Below are 17,641 nucleotides of genomic sequence, written 5' to 3'. Positions count from 1 at the left end.
CCCGGGGGCTGTGTCCCCTCTCCATCCCATGGGATGCTCCATCCCCATCCCGCTCAAAGCACAGCCTCCCACGTGGCTGCAGGACCCTGTGCACGGTGCCAGTGCGTGTGTGTGTCCCCCCTCCCCTCCCACCCTGGGCTCCCCATGCCCTGCTGTCCCCCACCCCACCCTGCCCCGTCCCGCTGGGTGCCAGCGGGTGCTCCCCCACCCCCATGCCCACCCTCCGCCCCCCCGAGCGGTGCTGGTGTCGGCGGTCTGTACAGCATGGCCGTGTGCTCCCCGGGGCCGGGAGCCATGGTGCTCTGGTGTGGGGCCGGGCGGGTGACGACAAAGTGCTGATTTCGGAGGGTGCCGAGCATCTCCTCTCCCGCTCCCCTCGGAGCGGAGGGAAGCGGGTACCGTGGCTCCATCTCCCCCCCTTGCCCAGCGCCGATCCCCGTCTCCCTCCCCCCCCTGCGGGCAGGCGTGCTTGTCCCTGGCACCCTGGGGTGGGCACCCATCCCTGCCCGGCTACTTGCAGACACTGACCCACTCAGTGATGCGACACTCCTCGCAGGCCACGAAGCAGCACCAGTGGAACTTGCAGTTGCAGCGCTCGCTGCGCGTCTGCCGCAGGATGTTGTGCCCGCGGCCGCAGCACAGGCTCTCGCAGTTGTCCATGCCCGGGCTGGTCTTGTTGCACAGGCGCCCTTGGGTGCCCAAGGAGTCCAGGGCCGGTTCCCGCTCGCAGAAGTCGGGCGACTTCTCGAAGTAAACCAGCTCGCTGATGCCGGCCCGGCGGCGATGCCGAGCGTGGCCCGGCTCCAGCTGCCCGGCGTTGCGGTTGTGGGGCCGGATGAGGGTGGCCCCGTAGAAACGGTCCTTGAGCAGGGACCCCACGAGGCGAAACTCGGGCGTCACCTGCCAGCACGTCTTCAGCTGGCAGCTCCCCGAGGTGCCGTGGCATTTGCACTTCCTCCTCATGTTGTCCATCACCACCTGGTGGGGAGGGAAGGACAGAGGAGTTAGCATGGAGGACATGATTTTTGAGCATCGGAGAAGCCATCATGCAGCTCTCTGTGGGTTGGGAACACCACGGGCTGGCACAAGCAGCCATCAGAGCGCTGGAGCTGCAAAGCCCAGGGAGGCTGCATCCTATTGCTGTGCCCAGTGTCACCCATGTCTCACACCCTGTCCCTTCCCATCCTGGCAATACCAACTGGCTTTTACACTCTGGCAAAGGATTGGCACCTAAAGGAGAAGGTGAGCTACCTGACCACAGGGAGGAGGAGAAGGAGCCTGGATCCCCCGTTCCACTGCTGCTTCGCTTCAGCAGCATCAACTTGACCATGGACCCCAGTTTGAAGCTGGGATGGCAGCATCTCTGCAGCCCTACTGGGACCTGCCAGGGCAGGGGTCCCCTACACATCTCACCGGCCAGGAGCACTGCCAGCGGGGCATGTGGGAGGGATGCTTTCCCCTTCCCAGGGCTGTCCTCCCAAAAAGCCCCAACTCCAGGAGTCCCGGGAGCAGCTCTGGTTTCAGCTCTTGCCTGCTTTTTGCCGGGAGCCCTGGGTGCAGCACTGGGGGGCTGAGGCGCTGCCTCCCACCATCACCCGAATTTCAAGCAGGGATCGGAGACGCTCACAGCCCTGATTTGTGGTTTGGGGAGGCTGCGGTGAGGCCGGTGCCACATGTCCGCCCCCCACAAGGGCCAGAGTACGTGGGCTGGGCTGCGGCTGCGGTTTGGGCAGGCTGGGGAATGCGGCTCGTGCAGAGGCTAGGGGCCAGGGAGGGGACAAGGAGGACCTTGGGCTCCCTGGGCAATGCTGCTGAGCCCCCAGGCTGCGTGCTGGGGTCCCCCCATCCCTGCAACGGATGCTGCTGTGTCCGTGCCAAGGGAAACAGCTCATGCCCAGCAATCTCCCGGGGCACGGAGCGGCCGCACATCCCCAAACAGCCTGGAAAGAGGCAGTTCGTACCATCCTTTGCTCTGCCTCAACAGGGATTCCCTGTTGGGTCACGTGTCCCCATGCCCACGCGCTCACACAGGCTCCAGCAAATCCCCTTCCCATGGGGACACCCAAGCCCCGCCGAGAGGCAGGCTGGGGCTTGCAAAGACTGTCACAGGCTGATCCCCCCCACCCAGGGCCACGCGCTGGGACTTGGGGGGAGCCCGGGGACACGTGGCCCTGTGCAAGGTCCAGTCCCACGATGCCAGCCCTGCCCGGCCACCCGGCTTCACGCCTGACGCGCGCTGCCTGTTCCTGTCCCCTCCCTGGGGGGGACGCATGTGCGAGGAGAGCCTTGTTTTGGTAGGGGTGGGTAGTTTTTACTCCTTGTTTTTTTTGTTTTTGAGTAAATCTCCCCGTTGCTAAGCAGTTATGGTAATGAAGACAGGTCAGGGAAACACGCCTGGAGCTCGGGGCATATGGCGGAGAGGTCTGGGCTGGGCTGGAGTTTGGCTTTCATCCTGCTGAGAGTCCTGTCTCCTGCTGGGAACAGCCTCCACCTCACAGGTAATGAGCTGCCCGGCCTCTCCGCCGTGCCCTGGGTGTGCCAGCCAGGAACACCGGCTCCTCGCCACTGTCCTTGCCACCATCCATGGGAACACTCTGGCACCAGGACTCCATCCGCTCCCACATCCCCTCCCCGCTCCCTTGGCTGGACCAGGGAAAATCTGCTCATAAGGCTGTGGCTGGGATGGTCACTACCGGGATGGAGGGGACAGCGGTGTGACAGCTGGACAGGGGTTCATTTGGGTCTATGGCTGGTCACAGCAGGGCCTGGAGAAGGCAGCGTGTGCATGCCACCTCCATCACACAAGCCACCACCGCTGAGCATCCCGAGCCCCAGCACCACAGCACCCATCCATCCCTGCCCATAGGATGGGAGCTTGTGCTCCCTCCTGCATGGGCAGCGCAGGGGGACAGGACCCTGCCGGAGCTAGGAGACCTGAGAAGGACCCATCCGAGCCTTGGCCCCGTGATTTTGCCATCGGATCTCCTCCATGCACCCCTACTTGGCCACGTCCTTCCCCCATCTCACAGACACCCGGGTTCAGCACATGCCTGGACTCGCTGGTGCTTTCTTTCGCACATTCCCAGCTCCTCCCAGACACGCTCATAAGAGCTTTATCGTAGGTCTTTGTTGTGAGGGTAATGGGTAGTTCCTGGCTGCCTTTCATCCTCTCTTGCTCTCTGATCTGGCGGGTTAGGAGGACCTGCAAAGCCTCTTGCATGCTCCTGCTGCTCCTGGCTGGGAGCTTGCTCCCTCCCAGGGATGCAGGACACCCACCTCAGTCTTGAGTTGGAATAGGAAGCCCCGGGTCAACCAACGGTTGCCTCTGTGCCTCCTATTCCAACTCAAGACCAAGGTGACCACTGCCACCGTCAGAGGATGCTGCGCATCCCCTGCAGCTGCAATCCCCTCCCCGGCTTTGTAGCTGAATGCAGAAAGAGGGAAAAAACAGGGTGTTTCTGCCTGGTTTCGAACCAGGGACCTTCCGCGTGTCAGGCGAACGTGATAACCACTACACTACAGAAACCCACACCCCATGGTCACTGGATGTGGCCATCGGTGGCATTGTCACCTCCCCCCAGCACTGCAGGGTCTGAGTTGGGAGATAAGCTTACCCAGGCACAGAGAACCCTTGGAACACACAGGGACCACTGAGAGGATGCTCAGCATCAGTGAGATGCTGGAGAGCCCTGGGTGCTGCAGCTGCTCGATGCATGGAGAGTGACAGCATGTGGCAGGGCACGGCAAGTGGCCTGCGTGTCCACATCACCGCTCTGCTCAAGGGGTTCCAGCCTTGGGACTTAGAGGGGAGGACCATGGAGCTGCTGCAGCCAGCACAGCCACTCATTTCCTGAGAAATCCCAGCAGATTGCTCCTTATTACAGCAGAAAGATGGGCCTAGGAGTGAGGAGGGCTTGGGTGGTTATGGCACCCATGGCGTTGCTAAAAGAGCAGGATGGGGAGATGGAGAACACATCCAAAGGCAAGGTGGATGGCCAGGTCCAGCCCCGGCAATAAGCATGGCACCAACAGGCACAGACCAGGCACAGAATCATCTCCTTGCTCCAATGCTTGGCACCCACAACCATCACAACCGGACCTGCACATGGGCTCACACACTCATCTCAACAGCATCCCTGAACTGGGCAGCCTGTCTGGCCATCACTTCCCCACCCACAGCTGGTACCATCCCCTCCTTTATCCCTTCGGTCCTCCTCTGCCTCTGCTTCCAGCTCCCAGGCTTCTTCCATCACGTCCAGCTCTTGTCTCTGAAGCCACCAAAAGCTGACAATGCCATTGCCAGTCCCGTGCCTGCGTGCACTTGGGGACAAGCAGACCCCAGGCATTTTTGCTGTTGCTGGCTCCTGAAGGCACCACATGATGACCTCCCCCCGGTACAGACGTCTCTCTCTCACCTTCCCCTCCTTCTGCAGGGGGCTGTGGGGTTTCCCTTAGGAAATGGGCAATACAACCCCAAAATATTTGAGCATTGCCAAGAGCCCCAGTGGTTCGGCGCATTCAGAGCTGGAGGGGAGACAGGATGAGCCCTGCAGCCAGAGGTGGGACAGGGGTCTTGCCTGGCTTGGGGCAGAGCAGCCTGTGGAGGATTTAGCTGCCTAACACTGAACGAGCCTTTACCACACGCAAATAAAGCCAAACAAGCAAAAAGCTCTGGCTTTCCCCAGGCAGTTACAGCTTGGCCAAACTAGGACAGCTTTTCAGGGCCATAAAGCTCAGCTCCAGCACCAGGGAAGGGCACACATCAAGGTCCTGCTCTGCAGCGTCCCCATCGCACAGCTGCCTTTAAACATGCTCGAAGCAAGAGACGCATCCACACGTCTGAGCCATCCCGCGGAAACACTCCCTGTGTCATTCTGATCTTTAATTACTTATTCCCACAGCCACTTCGCACCCCCCTGTGCTGCCCTGGCTGTGTGTGGCTGGGGTCTTGGGGACAAACATCCCACTGGATCCATGGGACGCGGTCTCCCTGGCACAAGGCAAGCAGGGAAATGCAGCCGTCCCCCCCAGCCCCTCCTGCCTGCGTGCATCTTGTCTCCCATGTCAGGCTGCTTTTAAACACCAGCTTCCAGAGAGAGCGAGCTACTAATTAGCACCTTTAACGAGACCTGACATCATGAGAATGGAGGGGAGGCTGCCCTGCTCGCCTGGGCAGGCTCCAGCATCCCCCAGGAGCCGGGGGACAAGGTTGTGGGCTGTCACCTCTGCTCACAGGGGGGTGCTGCACTTTCCAGCTGGCACAGGCGCCCGCTGCCTTGCTCAGTCCCGCTCACATCTGCCTCCTCGGGACACTGGCTCCTTCTCCAGAGGCAGAGCCATGGCTGGGTGCTGTGGGGCCTTGTGCTGTGTCCCCTCGCTGGGGACAGTGCATGGCAGCATCGGCCTTCTCGCATGATGCCAGTGACCTTCTCCTCCCTGACCATAGCGCTGTCATGCTGCAGCTGCCCGACACCGGTTCACCCAGTCCCCGAGAGGCAGGAGCTGGTCCCATTGCCATGCCACCGCTGCAAGCACAGGCAGGTGGCAGTGGCCTGGGGAAGTGTCCCTTGGCTGGGGCACAGCAGCGATGCCTGGAGGTGCCCCCCCCAGCAGAGATGCTCAGCAGCAGGGCTGCACCACTGGGCAAAACTGGGGAGAGGGGGTGCCTTGGGGACAATCCCCATGTGTCCCACCACTCGCAGCCCACCCAAGTGTGTCCCAGGGACCCTGTCCCCACCACCATCGTCCCGCAGCCCTTCCCAGCGCCCCACTCACCTGCCGGCCCACCCGGTTGTTGTGCAGCCTCATGCGGGAGTGGATATCCCTGTAGGTTTCCCGGGAATCAAGGAAATCCTTGGAAAACTTCTCCCCATAGTCCACATCGGGGCTGCAGCCTCCCCATTCCCAGGAGTCCTGGAGGCCGGGGGTCTCGGCCGGCATGTGCTCCATGTGCACCCCGTGCACCATGCCTTTGCCGCGGTTCATGGCCTCCAGCTGCAGCCGGTGCAGCTTGCGCCGAAAAGCCTCCTCATCGCCCCGGCGCTTCTGGTCGCAGCCGCAGGCCTGCAGCTTGCCCAGGGCGCAGGCGTTGGAGACGGCGTGCACCACGCCAGCGGCCGCGATGGCGTAAGCGAAGGCGCTCTCACGAAAGCCTGCAAGGGAAGAGAAAGCGGGGCTTAGGCTGGGCGATGGGACCCTCACGGGGGGCTGGGGGAGCCCAGCACCATGCCAGGGAGCCCAAGGTTCAGCTTGTGCCTCGCATTGTCCTGATGCACCAGCTCCCCACCCGGACCATGAGCAAATCCTCACTCGGTGCTCTCCATCCCCATCCCCACCAGGACACGTTGCTGCTCTGAAGTGCAGCACTGCCCTGGCCGGGACCCCGGTTCCCACTATCACCCTGCTCTCACATTGCCCTGGGAGATGCCACCAAGCCACTGCTCAGGCATCAGCGTTATGGCTCTGACGGGAAAGGCAATATCTCCTCCCTACGCTCCGCTCAGACTTTCCCAGTATATTAAATATAATGCTGGCTGAGGAACACTTCTGCTGAGGAATGGGCCATTTCTGCGTACCCACAGGGTGCAAGAGGAGGCAATGACAGGAGCAGGCTGCGCTGCCTGGCCAGCCCCATCCGTCTGCCCCATGGCCCTTCCCTCCCTGAGCCCCTGCAGCTCCCAAGAAGCTCTAAATGCGATACCACGCTGGAAAAATCGAGCATCCCTAGTTAGTTAGAGCACGCCACAACCGCACCGCGCGCTGCCAGGGCCGGCAGCTGGTTGTCGTTAAACGCCGGGGAGCGAGGATGTCCACAAGTGTCATTAGCTGGGGATGGGGCGGATGGGGACAGGGACGGGTCCCACAGCGGGGGCTCTGTGGGGCTGCAAGCGGGGGCTGCCCAAGGGCCGCTTGGTTTCGCTGCAGCTGGGTGAAGAGCTTCCCCCACCTGGGAACTTCTGATTTTTTTTTAAATGCAAAGTCATATTTTACTTTGTGGGTTCCGGGCCAAGCGGGGAGCCCACAGTGCCCTTCGCTTGGGTGCGCAGCGACCGGCCCCAGCACGAAGGAGGGAGAGCCAGACTTTGTGCTGTGGCTTCACACGTGAATAAACAAATAGCTGGAGTTCGCTGGCCTCTCTCCCTCTGTTGGACAAGAGCAGTTTCATCAGCCCTGCCTTTGCTACGGCTGAACAGATTTGGGAGCGTTTTTTTCCAGCAGATCTGTGACATCAAACGGGGCGGGGGGGCTTGGGTGAGCACCCCAAAGCACAGATCCCGAGCAGGGGGGGCTCTGCCAGGTCCCTGCCTGCCCGGCCGAGTGAGGAGAGGTGAGAGCACGACCGCTCCCCGCCGCCGTCACCCGTCCTTGGCCATGCTCCCCATCACGCACATCTCCTCGGCGGTTCGCTGCCGCCCACCGAGCGAACGCTATGATCTTATTAAAGGGAAATGAAACGCCGCTCGGGAACCTGCATTTAAAGTCACGCTGCTCTTTTTGTGTGTTAATTTGACACTGGTGCGTTTAAAAAATTAACGAGGCGCTGCTTAAAAGCCAGCGGGAGCCTCTCCCAGCTTCCCCTCGGTGTGGGACAAGCTTGCTCTCTCAGCCTGCCTCTTTCCATGCACAAGTTGAACAACATTTTTCAGCGGGCAGGTAATGGGGCTGCTGGTGTATACGCTGCGCAGCCTCCCCAGGGAGAGCTCGCGCTGGCAGGCAGCGCCTGCAACACACCCACGTCGCTGTTGAGAGCAGGACAGCACAAATTCAGGGAACTTCAGCCCCTAGCTGAGCGATGCAGGATGGAGAACCAGCACGGGAAGGTCTCCAGGACCCCCAAATCCTCCCCGTGTCAGTTCTCCAGCCCTGCAATCTGGGCCAGCTCCAGCCCTTCACGAGCTAAACCCGGGCACAGCCCAAGAGCAGGGACCTGTCGCTGCCACCCCGCTCGGCGTCCCCAGCTCCTCACACAGCCGGTGCCCTGAGATGGTGGCAGCAAACCCTCCACCCGGTGTGACACTCTCCTCTGGGCCCTGCCTTTCCGTTAACCTCTTTCTCACACATTTCTCCAGTCTAGCAAATAACTTCCCATGCAGCATCTCCTTAAAATCCCTCCTGGAGCCCAGACAGAAGCTCTACCCCACCCAGTCCGTCTAGCAAGCCCGTCACCTTACAGGTAAAGAGGCCGGGTTTGTTTGGTACCCTCCACGGCTGGGGAACTCCTGACGTCAAGCCCCAGCCCTCCTTCTTCCTCCGCTGCTCACCAGCCACGCGTGAGCTGATGGATGAGGCACAGGTCCTTGTCCCTGGAGCTGCCGTCCCCCAGGCTGCAGGCAGGGGACAGGCTGGTCCCCAGGACTTCTCATCCCAGCACTCTGGGACTCTTGTCCCCATCTCACCATGGTAATTTCCCTGCTCAGTATCGCTCCGCCTGGCCCCAACACTCCTCCCTGCCTTATCACCTCCTTCCCTTGCCCCACACTGATGGGGAGCTGTGAGCAATGGGGAGAAGGCGACCAGGGCAGCGCCGGGACCGCAGCAGCCATGCCAGCACGGTTCCGCTTGGAGGTTCAGTTTACATTCCTCGCTCTACCTCTGCCACACCAGAGCCCGGAGGATTGCAGCAAAGCAGCGAGCAACGTGGCTGCAGGCGACAACCGCCAGCCTCGTGGGCTCAGCAAGGGTGGGAGCTTCCAGGAACCAGAGCCAAGCACGGCATAGGGCAGCCAGCCCCGAGCCCTTTGGAGGGAGGCTCTCCGGCTATCCCAGCCACCTAAGAGCTCAGTGGTGATGTTTGAGACACCAGATCCCTCCAGAGACCGCAGAAGAGGTTGTAGCCATGGGAGGTGCGAGGAGAAGTATTGCATCCTGCAGGACAAGTACTACATCCTGCAGGGAAGAGGGAATGGAGGACACCACCCTGACACCACCGCCTGATCCAACCTTCCATGTACTTAAAGGACTGTGCTGGGCAAGGAGGATGGATCTGAAATCTCAGCCCCAAGTCAGATGCCAAAGCAGTTTTCTTAGCAAGGGAAAATTTTCCCTGTCAAGATGCATCTAGGAGATGCCTTTTAGCAGGACTTCAGCTGGCACTGGTTCTGCCATGGATGCTGCAGTTTCTCCATCAAGTATGTTGATGTAGTAGGAAGGCAACGGACCTGGGTCAGGCTGTGGGCTCCATGATCTGCTGGGGTAGGGAGAGCTGGAGTCATGGTCTTCCTCCCATGGTTCACCATCGCACCCAGGCAGCAACAGCCTCCCAGCACCCACCACGGTGGCACTGAGGGAGGGAGCAGGTGGGACAGCCTGGTCGAGGCACAACCTGGGATGCTCCACTGCCGCCTCCATGGGCAGCACTCCCCATAACGCCGGCAGCACGTCGCCCCAGCCCCGCTGGCTGGCGAGGTGGAGGAGAGCTTCTCCCGCCACCTCCTGCGAGGCCCGTGGAGACGGCCAGTCCCGACACGCTGCCTCTCCCCCAGCCCCGCTCCCTCCCCTCCCCTCTCCCTAATTAAACTGCAGGTGAACCTGCCAGGGTCTGGCCCGGCGCCAGGCGCTAAACGCCTCCCTGCAGATCCTGACTTGTCTCCCTGCACCTCCTTGAGCGTGCCGGGGACAGCCTGCAGCCCTCGCTCCCCATCCACCCGTGGTGCTCCGAGCCGGCAGCCCGAGCCCCTCTGTGGGCTGCAGGGGTCTGGGCTCAGCCCCGCACCTCCAGGGATGCTGCCCTGTCCCCAGGGTCTCGGTTTGCCACCATCAGTTAGGGGAAGGTCCATGGGGGCACACACAGGGATGTAGCCGAGCATCTGAAGCATCCACGTGCACTTCGGGGCCAGGTGGGCAAAGCCCTTGGCTTGCCTGGGGGTACCAAAAACCCTGCCAGCAGCCCAGCTGCAGCTGTGCCGGGCCAGGCGCTGCGGTCTGCGGGCACCAGAGCTTGGCTGGGGCTCTGCAGAGCTGGGTGCCGGGGTCCTGAGCTTGGCAGCATCTCCCTGGATATCCACAACAGCACCTGCCTCCCTCCCCACACGGCAAAGCCTCCCCAAGCTCCAGCTCACAGCTGGCTGGGCCCCAGGACCTGACGTTTCCAACCTTGCAGGGAGTTCCCCCCTCCTTGCTGTATGAAATCAAGGGTTGGCCATGGTCATGCAGACCCCTTGGCACCAGAGAGCCCTTCTAAGGAGGGCACGGGGCATGCAAGCATCACTGGTCCCTCCAAAGGCTGCAGGAGGAACAGCGGGATGCTGCGCTCCAGAGCCATGTCTCCTCCAGCCACACGCCCTCAGGGGCCTTCAAGGACACCCAGTCCAACCGTGGGGGTCCCATTTCTTTCAGAGCTCCATATAGGTCAGGCTGGGCTGAGCAAAGGTGACCGTTCAGGGAAGAGGGATCCCTCAGCAGACCACAGACAGCCCCTGCCTGGCATCTGGACAGTCCCAACCCTGCTGGCATCACACCCGCCCATGGGTGCACGCATACCAGACAAGGACAAGGGCTCGGTGACCCACCACCATCCACAGCTTCGTTTTTGGCACGCACCCAAGCACAGTTCAGCCCAGCCAAGCCACACAGTGCCCAGCAGCGCGTGGATGCTGTGGGGGGACTACATACGGGGGGGGGGCATGGTTGTGCCGCTCACCCTTGGAACAGGACCAGGGGACCTGTCTCAGTCACTGATGCAGATGCAGCCACCTGCCTCCACCTCACTGCTCCATCCTCCTACATATGCCCCTGGGGCCAGGAGAGAATGTCTCTGCCAGCACTTGGAGGGAGAGGGAGGGACAGCAGAGAGGGATGGGACCAGGGATAGGACTGGAGGGTGCTAGCAGTGGTGACAGCACGAGGGAACGGGCAGGAGGGTGGCGAGGACGTAGGCAGCCAGCTGCAGAGCCAGGGAGGACAGGAGGAGGATTTGCAATGGCAATGCTGAGCCTGGATGCACATGGAGAAGATGTGGGCCAAGGAGGATGGGGGTGCTGACGGTACTGCCGACGCAGTGAGGGGTACAAAGGACACCACACATCCCAAGGGTGTACCACCAAAAGATGAAACCAGAAAACCCACAGCCCATGGGGGTGTCTGACCAAAAAAAACTAGAGAGGCTCTGTGAGAGCAGGAGTGGTAAATCCCTGGGCACCCCCTCTGCTCGCCCTCCGCTAACCTGTCGTTCTGCCTGGCAGCCGCTGTGCCCTGCACCCCGGGGATGGCTGCACCTCCCTGCGGTGCCCAGCAGGTCTGTGCTCTGCCCAGGATGCTCTCAGGATCCCATTCCCCAGCTATGCCGCCCAGAAGGCCTGCCAGATTCACAGCCCTGCATGATTTGAAGTCTGCCTTCTCCTTCCTGGCTCCCCAGGCTCAAACTTCTAGGATCAGATCAGCGGGATGTGGGGACAGGCACTTTCTTGCTACTGTCCCCCGCTCTGTCCCCTGGGTGTAAGCCCTCCAGCTCCACCAAGCACTTGGATGCCAGGCAGAGCATGGGACGGGTGACCGGCAAGCACCGGCGCTGCACCCTGGCCAGCTCACACCCGCGCTGGGCGAGATGTGAGGGATGCAGGAGGATGGGGCGGAGGTGGGGAGCGGAGCCAAGCGGGGAGAGCGGGAGGGAGAAGCCAGCTACAAATAATTTAAAGTGAGATTCACGCACGGCTGAACTGATGGCAGAAGAAGTGGGAAAAGGAATGAAAGATTAAAGGGGTCTGTCACTTCGGGTTACAAACAATGATCCTACGAGCACGTTGCGTTCCCAGGCACAGCAAGGATGGGGCAGGGCGCAGAGCAGAGACCTGGTCCCCGGAGGTGAGATGCATTAATGCCTGCGGCACAGAGCCTGCACCCCTCGCTTCCACCACTCGCCTCTCCTCCAGCGCTGGGGATGCACCCAGCACCCCCGCTCTGATGGCCCTGTCCGTAACAGCTGCAAGGCAGAGCTCAAGAGCTCCAGCTCCGTTATTGAGGGACACGAGTGGGCTGGAAGCAGGCCAGGGCGCCAGCCTCAAGGCTTGCTCCATGCCAGAACGGCTCTGAGCAACCGCATGGGGTGGCCTGGTTGCTTGGGACTCATCCTGTGCTCACTGCTGTCAAGAGAGGAGTGCTGTGAGGTGCCCGTCTGTTCTGCTGCACCAGTCCTACCTCCGTCCTTCCATGGTGCTGGGTCTCCATCCCAGGGGATGGGATCCCACTGGTGCTGGGAGCCTGGGCTGAGCCATACGCAAGAGCTCAGGACTGGGGCAAGAGCCCAGGGGCTGCGGGAGTCCCCGAAGCCATCAGTCGTGGCCCCGATGGTGGGAAGGGCTGCGGTGGCACCTAAGACATGTGAGCTGCAAGTCACCGGCCACCACCAGACTTGGTGGGCTGAGGGAGGGATGCAGAAGGTCAATGCTCTCTGCTGCTGAAACTTCTCACCCAGGCTGGTGGGACCTGCAGCAGGGAAGCTCACCTGGGTGTGTGAGCAACTTGAGCCAGCAAGTCAGTGTCTCCCGCCGCCCGAGGAGACTAGAAGTGAATCGCATTCCTCAGAGGACCTGGAAATACCTCGATGCTTATCAGGGCTGACGGTCCCCACCCTCCCTGCCAGGCCCTAACCTGGGTGCTGCTCGCGGAGGAAAGAGACGCTGCCCTTCTCCAGGCACCATCAGCTGCTCCACGGCAGGACCACAGCCCTGATGCCACACATGCTGCAAGGTAGCATCCCCTCCAGCAAGGCTTGGCCCATCTGCCCTGGACCTGAGGGACCTGCCAGCACCAAAACTCTTCTGTGCTCCCCTCTCCAGCCATCTCCCCACCTGCCTGGGTGCTCCTGACACCGCATCCTCTCAAAGGCATGTAAGCCTCAAGCTGCCAACCTCTCCTCTGTGAGACTCTCCTTTCCATCTCCCAGAGAGAGATGTTGCCAGGTGTGGAAGGATGTTTGGGGAAGGGGGAACAGAGGCACCTCTCTGCTGGGCACCAGGCTAGGAGGCTCCCAAAGGGGGTAGGTGAGCAGCATCTTTGGGAGTTTTCTCCTTCCTCAGGGACTGGAGGAGCAATGTGTTTGCTGGGCACCCTGCCTGCCCTCAGCACGCTGCCTGCCTGCCACTGGCACCACATAGTTCCCTCCTGCCCACAGCGTGGGGCAACGGGACCTTCAGCATGTGCCAAGACCCAGGCTTCAAGAAGGGTACTTAGATGAGAAGATACATTCAAGTCCTTCAGAAGGTCCCATCAGGTCACAACCCTGATCTGCACTGTGCAGGGCAGCCCCTCTGCACCCTCAGAGTCCACTCCTGAGGGAACCTCCCTCCTGAGGAAGGCTCTGATAGATGCAGGGCCTGCGGGGGAGACGAGAAGACCCTGGCACCAGGGCTCGGCAGACTGTGGAAGGCTAGGAGAGCTCTCCCAGCAGTGCAGGTGGAGGCTCTGTGGGCAGGCGAGCTCCCAGGACAGCCTGTCTCCCTGCCCCGCCATGCCACCATGCTCCAGGGTCCCACAAAACAGAGAGCCCTCTGCTCCCTGCACTGGGGAGCCAAGACAAAGGCAGGACACCAGGATGATGGGCTCACAGAGTTACGTCCCATTAGCTAGGGGCGTTTCTGCTCACCATGATGCACTGAAACACCATCCCTAGAGAAGGAATAAGCCAAGATGCTCACTGTATCCACCAAATCGAATCCCAGAGCATGGCATCTACCTTCAGAGCCACCAACTGTGCTGCACACCCATGGCACCACCCCAAACACCAGCCTACATTTCATGGGAGGAAGACACCAGAAAGCAGTGGGGCCTGAAAAGAGCCTTGGGAGCAGCTGGGGCTGGGCAGGGAGGAGCAGCTCAGAACAAGGGCCAGCACAGGTACAAAGGTGCATAGGGAAGAACCCATGAGGGCTGCTGAGAGCAGGGACTGGGCAGAGGGAGAGGGAGAGGAAGGTGGCCATCCAGCCTTTACCTCTGCTGAAGATGATGCTCTCGTAAGGGATCTTGTTCTTGGTCTCGAGGCTGGAGCAGTTCCAGCGCTGGTCCCGGAACTGGTGCTGGCACTCGTGGATGGCGATCTGGATGCCCTGGATGGCCGAGGCAGTGACGTCAGGGTGGCGCACGCACACCTCCAGCTGCCGCCGCGTCAGCCCCGGCAGGGTCAGGCACACCGTGTTGGCGTTCAGCACCGGCTCCGACGGCAGCTTCAGGCCCAGGATCTCATTGGAGCAGGAGCTGGCAGGGAAAGGGAAACAAACCCTTGAGCTCAGAGCAAGCAATGTGCAGACCGCTTGCTTCCCCTTCAGGAACACACCAGAGGGAAGATGCTCCTCTCCCCACACCGTGCCCACTGCCTGCAAGGGTGACACACCAGGGCAGGCTGGGATTGGAAAGGAGGAGAAAAGACGAGGGGCACTGGAATGGGTCAGCTCTAAATCTAGGGGGTCCCTCTCCCTCCTACCCCTGGGCACAATGGCAAGCTCAGCCAGGCAGAGATGCCCCAGTGGCACTGGTGCTGTCATCCTCTCCAGCCATGTCAGCACAGCCTGGACCTGGACACCCTGGCAGTCTGTGCCCAGCACCAGCCCAGCATCTCCCCAGGCTACATCCCCCCTGCATGGTCCCCTGGGGCTCTTCTGCCCCAGCCATGCAGCGCAGACTCTCGGGCACAGACTGCCCTGGCTCTCCTTACCCAGAGCGTGTGGGTTTCCCCCTGGGAGAATCCAGGAGCAGGAGATCCATCCCAGGTCCAGCTCCATCCCTGTTGCTGGCTGATCCCCTCCCTGCATCTCCCAGGTGCCCCTGGCACTGCCAGTCCTTACAAGGAAGGTAACCAGAGGGACCAGCCTTTTCCTGACAGCTCAGATGGGAAATTCGGAGCCGAGCACCCTGCTGAACACCCTCAAGCTCCCAGCAACCATCCCAAATCCACCACCACATCCCAGCCCCACCGGACCTGATGCCTGTCACCACCGAAGCACAGAGACCAGCAGATGGATGGGTGCAAGGGGAAGGACACGGTCCATGGCAGGGGTGCAAGTAGAGATGCTGCCTGGGGAAACAGGGAGGTAGATGGAGTGTGGGGAGATGGACAAAGCGTGTCCAGAGAGAGGTGCCTGGAGCTAAGACAGTGGTACACAGGACAGACAGATGTGGAGAGGGAGACAGAAGGGGAAAAAGTGTCTGCCCAGCTCCAGGGAATGGCTTGAAGGATCCTGGGATCCACAACGTCCAAGAAGAGGACCTGCAAAACAAGCAGTAGGCAGCGGGATGCCCAGGAGCATCCTGCAGCTTGCAGCAGGGTCCACTGGGAGCTCAGCACCGCCCCACTCCTTGCCCAGGACAGCTCGGTCCCTGCTAAGAGCTCTCTCCAGGAAGGGCTCCCTCTTCCCCAGGACAGCCAAGAGCTGGGTCCCTGGGAGGAGCAAGGAGCTGGAGCCCTTTGAACCTTGATTACAGAAACGAGACTTGGAGGAGGATGCTGAAGGAAGGACTGCAGCTGCCTTATGGAGCAGCCAGGTCTTGGGAAGAAGGGTTACTCCCCCTCCGCTCCCCCAAATCCTGCAAGCCTGGTGCAGGTACATGGACAGAAGCAGCTCTCGGGGATCAGGGACTGACTTCCCCAGCTCAGCGCTCACCCAGCTCTGGAGGAAGGGCTCAGCCCCAGCATCCCTGTCGAATTACAACTTGCTCAGGGGGGAAGGGGAGCTGTCAGGGTCGTGCTGCTGCTTTCTCCAGCTTCTCAAGGGTGTTTATACCCACCCCACCACTTCCACGAGTGACACGTCGGTCTGCCCCCGTGCAAATCCACAGTGACTCCAACAGGGAGAGTCGGGGGGAGGGGGGGGAGCAGAGAGAAGGAGGGTGGAAAGGGCTGCATCCCTCCAAAGCCCCTACACAGAAGGGGAAATGCTCTGCCCAGCTCCTGCGCTCGTTCACACTGTCAAAGCAAGCCCTGGCTGAGAGGAGATGAAAAGTAGGTCCAGAGCTACCACCAACCCCAAGCCCAGCAGCTCCTGCCCCAGGCACTGCAGGGACCTTGTCCCATGCCTGTCCTGAGCCAGCCACAGCTCCTGACACCTTCTCCCAGGGCATCCCAGGGGGGCTGTTATGCTCCTCTCCCCATTGCACAGCAGGGAAACTGAGGCAGGGGCCCTTGTCTAGGACCCCAGAGAGTGGCGGGCAGGTCCTTCTGCCTCTTGCTCCACCCAGGGCTCAAGGGGGCCAGGGAGCGGCAAGGAGCTGTCACTGTCACCCTTCCTAGGAGGACACAGCACTCCCCCCAGCTCTCTTCCCCCTTGAAATCTGGATTTAAACTTGATTTCACGGTGACAAGCCCCCAGGTCACAGGCTGCAGCGGCTGCTGCTTTAATTAATACAAGTCCCAACGTTAACAAATTATATTTAAAGGGGCTGGAAGGAGGGGGAAGGGCGGGGGACCCCCCCCGACTCACACCAGCACCAGGGTTAACCCCTGGCTGCCTGCAGTGCACAAATTTGGGATCGGGCGGAGGGGAGCTGCCAGCCACCCGGGGGAGATGGAGTCGGACAGGGTGGTGAGTGTTGGGGGGCCTTTTACTGGAAGGCAGGCGGCCCCCTCTTACCCGCCTCGCCTTGGGGATCGGTGGAGCCGGGGAGGGGATGCAGGTGGATCCCCTGCCCCGGTGCGCACCCCTGGGGTGCGGAGCCCAGAGGCCCCCATCCGGTGGGTATCGTCCCCCACGACAGTAGCATCCCCGCCATCATCCTCCCCGGCCTCCAAGGTGCCCCCCCGGAAGGAAGATCCGTCCTCCGCCTGCGGAGAGCGGGGAAACTGAGGCAGGCAGGGCGGGCGCTGGGGCGGCTCCGGCCGGGGAGGAAAGGGGACAACCCCCCGGAGCTGGGGGAGCCGCGCATCCCACCGGCGCTCCGCCGGGACGGGGGGAAGGCGGAGGTGGGGCAGCGGCCCTGACAGCGCCCTGGGCGGGGGGCTACAGCCGTGCGGGACCGGGCCGGGGCGGCGGGACCCCCCCGGAGCCCCCTGGGCAGCCCGCCCCCGGTGCGGGGCTGGGCGCGGCGGCTTCCCGGCGCCCTCCCCATGGGGCCGGGGCGCTCGGCGGCGGCGGTGGGGCTGGGGTTGTGGGGGCAGCTCCTACCTGGGTACCCAGAGGCTGAGCAGCAGCGAGCAGAGTCCGTGGGCCAGGGCCGGGCGCATCTTCGCTGGGGCAGCGGCTGTGCGGGCTGCGGGCGGGCGGGCGCCTTTGGGGCAGGGGCGGCGGGGCTCGGCGCTGCTCTCTGCCCGCTTTGTTTGTTGTGGGTTGTTTGCTTGTTTGTGTTTTCCCCTCTCCTCCCTCTCACTGGCTCCCTGCGCGCCGGGGCTCGGCTCGCCGGGGCGGCTCTGCCATCCTCCCGGGATGCCCCCCCCGCCTCCCGCCGCCCCGGCGCCCGCCGAGCCCGGCGAGGGCTGCGCGCCCCCCGCCCTACCCGCCGCCGCCCCGCCGCGCTCAGCCCCCCGGCTCAGCCCCCCATGGCGGGACGCGCCGGGGGGCCGGGGGGGCCCTCGGCCCGCGGGGCGCGCTCCCCCGCCGCTCCCCAGGTCGCCCCGGGGCTCCGGGGCCGCGGCGGGTGTGGGCAGGGCTCGCCGGGCGAGCGGCGCTGCGGCTCCCGCGGGGCCCGCAGGCACATGGGGAGCCGCGGCCCCCCCGCCGCC

At 62.3% G+C, this 17,641-nt stretch overlaps 1 protein-coding gene and 1 non-coding gene across 2 annotated transcripts; both read right to left on the bottom strand.

Moving 5' to 3' along the window:
• Positions 1–510: 510 nt before the first annotated feature.
• Positions 511–17,349, bottom strand: WNT10A (Wnt family member 10A). The gene is made up of 4 exons (XM_063341443.1): positions 17,088–17,349; positions 13,925–14,187; positions 5,776–6,152; positions 511–978 (listed from the first exon to the last, which is right to left on the bottom strand). The coding sequence occupies exons 1-4, from the start codon at positions 17,144–17,146 to the stop codon at positions 511–513; spliced, it is 1,167 nt and encodes a 388-aa protein (XP_063197513.1). The 5' UTR covers positions 17,147–17,349.
• TRNAV-GAC (transfer RNA valine (anticodon GAC)) lies at positions 3,454–3,526 on the bottom strand. The gene has a single exon. It is a non-coding gene; the product is annotated as a tRNA-Val (tRNA).
• Positions 17,350–17,641: the final 292 nt, after the last annotated feature.

The sequence above is a fragment of the Chroicocephalus ridibundus genome, chromosome 7, assembly GCF_963924245.1.
Source record: "Chroicocephalus ridibundus chromosome 7, bChrRid1.1, whole genome shotgun sequence".
Taxonomy (NCBI): Eukaryota; Metazoa; Chordata; class Aves; order Charadriiformes; family Laridae; genus Chroicocephalus; species Chroicocephalus ridibundus.
The sequence above is the reverse complement of the archived record's forward strand: the minus strand, read 5'-3'. Positions and strand labels throughout refer to the sequence as shown.